A 6,960-nucleotide genomic window follows, 5' to 3' on the forward strand; every position below is an offset into this window, starting at 1 on the left:
AGCGTCCGTTATTAAAGGTTGTAACAACGGTTGGTTTATCTAAGAAACCGTTGTGAAAACTATTAACAACAGTTAAAAACCGTTGTCATTACGAGACATTCGTTGTGGAAAGCGTGACTATTTTTTGGTGGGAAAGTTATAACAACGGTTACAATAGAAAAAACCGTTGTTATAACTAAAGACAACGGGTGTTTTTTTAATAATCGTTGTTGTTGATTTAAAAAAAAAATATATATTACTAGATGCATGCATTATTACTGCAATTCCGATGCATAATGCATTATTACTGCCGAATCCCTGCATATGAAAGGACACAATAATATATGGAATGAGAAAGGTTATAAGGTTTGGCACAACTTCCTAAACATATTAATTAAAAAAACAACTAAAACGACACATTACTAAGTATAAATTCATGCATTATCTCAATAACCAATCCATTATATCACTATCTCCACCCTAAACTCCAAACCCTAAATCTTTAAAACCTAATAAACTCCAAACTTCCTTCAACAATGAATGATACCGTTCGTAATACATGCATTATGACCGATTACAACAAGAGTTTCATACGACGGTTAATGTAAATCGAGAGGAGGTACAGGAGCTACCTTGAGGACGCTCGGATCGCACTCAAGGACGCAAAAAAAAAAATGGCTTATTAGAGCCGCAGATAATGCAGCTATATGACGATATAGTATCTGTGGAACGAAACCTCCAAAAAGCAAAGGAGGAGAGGATGAATATCATAGAAGTGAATGCATCCCTATATGAATATCTAGGAATTGTATTTTTAACAATGCATTAAGTTTATGTATATATATATATCAATTAATTAAGTTTATGCATTCCTCTCCATCATCTTCATTGTTTTATTTTTTTTAATTTGTTTTACTAAAAAACGCATAAAAACTAATTAAGCGAATAATAATTAGAGAAAGAATAATGACGGAGAAAAACACATGCAAATAAAAGAATTAGAGAAAGAACAATAATGACGGAGATGACAAAACCTAAAACCATAAAGCGATAGATATTTACCTGATAATTAGAAAAAGAAAGAGACGATGACAACAGTAGTGACGGAGATGATAAAGCGACGATGAGAAAGAGACGATGAGAAAGAGTGTGGTTGTGTGTTTGTGTTTGTATTTGTGGTTGTGGTTGTAGCTGATCTGTTTTTGTGTGGTATATAATGTGGTATAAGTATTGACAACGATTATTACATATATAACCGTTGTCATTAGATAATATATTAACAATGGTTCCTTAGAAAACCGTTGTTAAAACGTATTAACAACGGGTTTTAATATAACTGTTGTAATTACTTTTCACTAATTATGCGCCAAATTATTAACAACGGTTATAATGTATTACAGAGTAAACTGTTGTTATTAGTTTTTATATTAACAACGGTTGTGCAAGTTTGACCCGTTGTTAAAACCAATAACAATGGTTAACAACACATAACCGTTGTAATTAAGTTTACTAAAATTCGCGCCATCCATTCTACAACGTCTTATGGTGATTTTCGTGAAGAAGCGTTGTTAAAGGGCCGTTGTGGTTGCCTAGATTTGTAGTAGTGTCGAAATCACTAAATATTTAACGCTTCCGCTAACGTATCATATTACCTGCTACACACAATCAAGAACTCGGTCGAGTGCTTGGTTACTCGGTCGATTATCCCCTACTCGGTCGACTACCCGCCCTGCTCGGCCAAATCATGCTAAAAAACAAGCTAACTAATACGGAAAACATACTAAAACATGCATACACTATATCCAACATATTACTACCCTTCTAAAGCCAATTAATAACATATATTCCATGCTCAAGATATGCAATCACTTTCTAATTTCATCCAACTACTTCACAAGAAACTCATGTACAGATACAACAGACATCACTTCATTACACAACGATTCCCTAGACACCCCCATGTTGACGGGCTCGAAGTTGTAAGGGTCTCAATTTGACTTCGGGACGTCTCCCAAGTCTTTACGGTAGCTCCAAACAACTCCTACCCGGGTTCATTGTAATTACTCCCTATGTTCATTTGGTTCATTGGTTTTAGGTTCCAAAATCATCGCTCTGATACCACTTTGTAGTACCCCCACATACCAAGGTGCCTTACCAAGGACCACCCTAGCATGTGAAGCTGCTACCATCTCAGTTGCCTGAGGTTAGTATATCAAAAGTAACTGTTTTGTATGGATTTTGCGCAAAGCGAAATCAGATCAGGGAAGGTCTAGGCAGGGTTAACTAGCTCAAACTTATATATGTATATGCAGGGCAGGGTACGAAACTAGAAAAGTAAAGTAAGACAAATAAAAAATAATAAGACAAGGAATTTGTACGTGGAAAACCCTTAAATGGGAAAAAACCACGGGCACCAAGCCAGGAGAGCATTTCACTGTAATGTTGAGTATCTAGCACAAATGATTGTAATATAGCTTGAGTATTGTATGAGAGAATATTGTAAGCTCTTGTATGTGCTACGTTGTATTGTGTTGAGTCTATTGTAAATAATCTTCAAGTGTTGTTTATATAGTCCATGTTGAACGGCTGTTGGATCTCCTACATTAATACTGAATATTTCGCCTTAGTTGCTCAGTTTAATGCGATTTATTGATCCTTTAATTACTGTCTTTTATTACCAAATCTTCTCCATTAATGCTCCAATTATTATCCGTATATTGTCAATAATATAGTCATTAAATTAGTCAAATATTGTCCTTATATTTTGACCGTTGTCCTCTCTATGGCTGGCACCAGTCTTCTTTTACCTTGGCGATTTGACGTCCTGACAGCCTGATGGCCAGGCCAGGGTGGGATAGCAACCTGAAATATCTGCGGATTTCCAGGCCTAACAATTGCCCCTTATCTCCTTATTTTCGCTGGGTCAGGCTAGAATTAAGGAGGTAACTTCAACCTTTGGATAATTCCTTTTAACGGCTGAATTGTGACTAATTGGATCCTCTAATAGCTAATTAGCGGTTGTGACGCGTGTTGCAATTACTGCAACTCTTCAATAATTACTCTGCAAGTTGCGGTTGAAAACCCATAAATTTACCGAGTATAAATAGCCTTCACTTCATTGATTCTAACTCCACCAAAATCCAATCATTTTCTTATAATAATCTTCATCCTCAAGTTCCCTTAATTCCCAGTTTTTAATCTTCAATAATCCTTCAACAAAGCTTCAAGAATGGTTGCAAAAAAGAAATCTTCCAAGAGAGTGATGTCTCCTGGAACCCCATTCGTTTCCAATCATGAAGAAACCACCTCTTAAAATTTACCAGTGTCTGCTGCTGTTCAACCTTTTGCGGCTGAAAAGTCAATTAATCCCCCTCTCGAAATGATTTCCATTTTTCACAAAGAATTTGAGTTTAAACCCACAAAAGCTCTAAAAGATTATCAGTCTCTTCCAAACCATCTGAAACCCGAGTTTGATAAAGTCTTGAAGGATAAGGGAATCATTCCTGCTGATTCCAAAGTCTGGATCTCTGAAAATTCTCTTATCAGGGCAGACTGGTCATGTCATGACTGGTTGTGTATCTACGACAGGGCCTTCGGGGCTGGTTGCAAGCTTCCTTTCTCTCCACTTATGGTGGATATCATTAAATAAATTGGTGTGCCTTCCTGCCAACTGATGCCTATGGTGTGGAAGGTGGTCTGCTCCGTTGAATACCTCTGCAAAAAACACAATATTTCCTTCTCCTTGGAGGACTTGAAGGCCTGCTATGCTGTCAGGACTAACAGTCTTGGCCGTATTAGTTTGAAGGCCAGGACTTTAGCCGCTCCTCTTCTCAGCAACTTGGACAGGGGCCATGACAAGAATTGGGCTGCTGGGTACATGTTTATCAGGACCAATTCTGTGGGTCCTGACCTGGCATACTTGAAATATGATGCCTGTGTTGGTTGTGAGTACCTATAATTTTACTTTTATCCTGCATATTTATTTGTTAGTTTTAAAGAAAGTAAATAAACTTGAATAACTTATACCTCTTTTTGTCGGTAGTTAATGATTGGTCCAGTGTGATCGAGTATCCTACTGCAAGCATCTCTGCTTTCCTTGCATTTCCTCAATTGGAGAGGACTTGGCCTCTTTGTTATGGGGCTGGTCATCTTCCTCGTTGCCTGAAGACCGAAGGTGCTGCTAGAGTGCCCATGCCTTCAAAAGTTGTCAGTGCTTCTACTTTAGGCAATAAGTCTTCATGTTCTCTATTTTTGTTTTGCTTTTCTTTCTATTTTGGCTTTCTCATGACAGCCTGTCTTTATTGCTAATATAGTGTCTCGTGTTATAGCCACTAGGTCATCCACCCACCTTGCCAAGTTTGGCATGGCTGACCTTTCTCCCAGGCTGGCCAAGGTCAAAGAGGAGGGTTCTCAGGGAGGTGGCTATACTGGGCCTATCATTGATTTAACTGAGTAGCCTGCTACTCCCAAGGACTCATCTGCTCCAGTTGCTCCTGCTAAAATAAGTTCAACAGCCCAGAAGAGGAAAGTGGAGGAAGTTGATCTGTCTGCCCCACTCAGGGATGTGCGTGCCAGGGTGGGTAATTTGGAGGCTGTCATGGTGAAAATTAGTGATTGTGCCACTTCCAAATCTGATGTTATGCTCACCCTTGATCCTATTGAGACTATTACTCAGGCGGTTACTTCAGTAGATCATGCTGTCAGCCTTTTGGCAGGTGCCTTGGATGTTGTGAGTGAGGCACATATAGTGTTTTTTTTTTTATTATTATTATTATTATTTTTTTTTTTTTTTTTTTTTTTGGAGAAAGGTCAGCAGTTCTCATTAAAATCTAAAGAAGAGTACAAGGAATCTCACACACACTTCATATTTAATTTGATCAAGAATCCTGTCAGCAGTGAGACAAACCCCGTGAAATATTCTCATATTACGCTCCTGCCAGACATGATGAATGGTAGCAACCGTAGCACAATAAGCCAACTGCCTACGCCAAGGGTTTCCTCTACAAGTAGCCAATTTGTAAAGCTCATGCTTCAGGCTAAGAACACGCCTAGACACCCCTTGTCAAGCCAATATCTGCTGCATAAGATGCTGTGAGAATGGGCAAGCAAAGAAAAGATGCTGAGCATCCTCAGCAGCCCTGCAACAGAGCACACAACGATTCACCAGTACCATGCCACTGGAACAGAGTTTGTCAACAGTGGCAAGGCCATTCTGGGCAGCCAAGGTAGCAGTGAGAGCATGCCTAGGGATAACAATAGAGTCCAAAATGGGCCGCATCCACTTTGGTTCAAGCTGCTCACCACGAAAAACTGAGTAAGCTTCCAGAACAGGGAACTTTGGCCGAGTCACCCATTGCTGAAAGCAGCATTTGGCAGCCTCTCTAGAGCCCATGAGTTGTATGAACTCATCTCTGTTGCGAAGAATTTTGGTCCATATTGGAGAGAGACAAACCTCAGAATTGAGATCCCAACAAGAAGACTTCTTGAAGATGTAATGGCAAGACCATTGCATCCATATAGAAGTAGGTTTATGGCAAAGCTTCCAGAACATGTGCAAGAGGAGTGCTTTATTCCAGCTAAGCACCTCTCTGATCCCCAAACCACCATGCTTACGAGCTCGACACACCTTCTCCCAACTAAAGAAAATGAACCTCCTATTACCAGTGGTACCCCAAAGAAATTTCCTACATTGAGCTTCAAGTTCCTTTATGATCCCTTTGGGAAGAAGAAGACTGGCACACCAAAAAGCCTCAATTCCAAAGATAACCGAGTTTAGCAAAGTCACTTTCCCAGCATAAGTTAAGTGCAAACTTTCCAAATGCCCCATCTTAGCTCTGATTCGTGCAAGCAGGGGCTGGAGCAAATCTCTGGTGAGTCTGGAAGAGTGGAGGGGGACACCAAGATATTTAAAAGGAAAATGATCCTCCACATACCCAATATCCCTGAGAATTAAGGCCTTCACATCAGACCTCACTCCAGCAAAATAGACATTGGTTTTACTAGGGTTAGGAACCAGACCAGAATAACAAGAGAAGAGATGGGTAAGCTCAATTTGAACACATTTAGGATGGAAACTAAACTGAGGAGCCTGTTTTAATCCCCTGAAAATTCTAGTAAGAACATCCATACAGAGAACAAAGAGGAGGGGGGAGAGGGGGTCCCCCTGTCTGAGTCCTCTTTTTCCTTCAAAATATCCTTCAGAGCACCCATTGATCTTAAGAGAGAACCGGGAACTGGTAACTAGCAAAGATAATCCGATCACAAAAAACTTGAGGAAGGCCAAAGGCGAGGAAGAATGGCTCTCAGGAAGTCCCAATTTACAGTATCAAAGGCTTTACGAATATCCACTTTAACCACACAACGAGGAGTTTTATACTTTCTATCATAACCCTGCACAAGCTCATTGGCCAACATGGTGTTGTCAAAAATAGATCTCATTGGCCAACATGGTGTTGTCAAAAATTATTATTATTATTATTATTATTATTATTATTATTATTATTATTATTATTATTATTATTATTATTATTATTATTATTATTATTATTGTTATTATTATTATTATTATTATTATTATTATTATTATTATTATTATTATTTTTTTTTTTTTTTTTATTTTTTTTTTTGGTGAAATGTGAGTATGTATTATATATATATATCAAAAAACTTCCCCAATTACATCAAGAGCATATGTGACAATGAAAGAACCAAATCAAAAACAACAAAAACCAGGTATTTTCGAAACATCAATAGAATCCCAAACAATTTCGGATTTCCATTTCACTCATTCCAGCTTTACCCATACATCTCCGTCTAATGTGCAGCTGAACCATCTTCTTCATCCGCTCAACAATCACTGAAGGTCTCATCACATGAAGCTCAAGTCTCGCATGATTCCGCTGATCCCAGATTAAGTAACGGTAAGTCGTCAAAATCACAGCTAGAGCTTTCCATTTCATATTGTTGCGATTTGTAGTCAGT

At 38.6% G+C, this 6,960-nt stretch overlaps 1 protein-coding gene across 1 annotated transcript; it reads right to left on the bottom strand.

Annotated features, from left to right (window-relative positions):
- Window positions 1–5,041: 5,041 nt before the first annotated feature.
- LOC141601390 (uncharacterized) lies at window positions 5,042–6,106 on the bottom strand. Its single transcript, XM_074421665.1, has one exon. The coding sequence runs from the start codon at window positions 6,104–6,106 to the stop codon at window positions 5,042–5,044; it is 1,065 nt and encodes a 354-aa protein (XP_074277766.1).
- Between the last annotated feature and the right edge of the window lie 854 nt (window positions 6,107–6,960).

The sequence above is a fragment of the Silene latifolia genome, chromosome 9 (genome assembly GCF_048544455.1).
Source record: "Silene latifolia isolate original U9 population chromosome 9, ASM4854445v1, whole genome shotgun sequence".
Lineage (NCBI taxonomy): Eukaryota > Viridiplantae > Streptophyta > Magnoliopsida > Caryophyllales > Caryophyllaceae > Silene > Silene latifolia.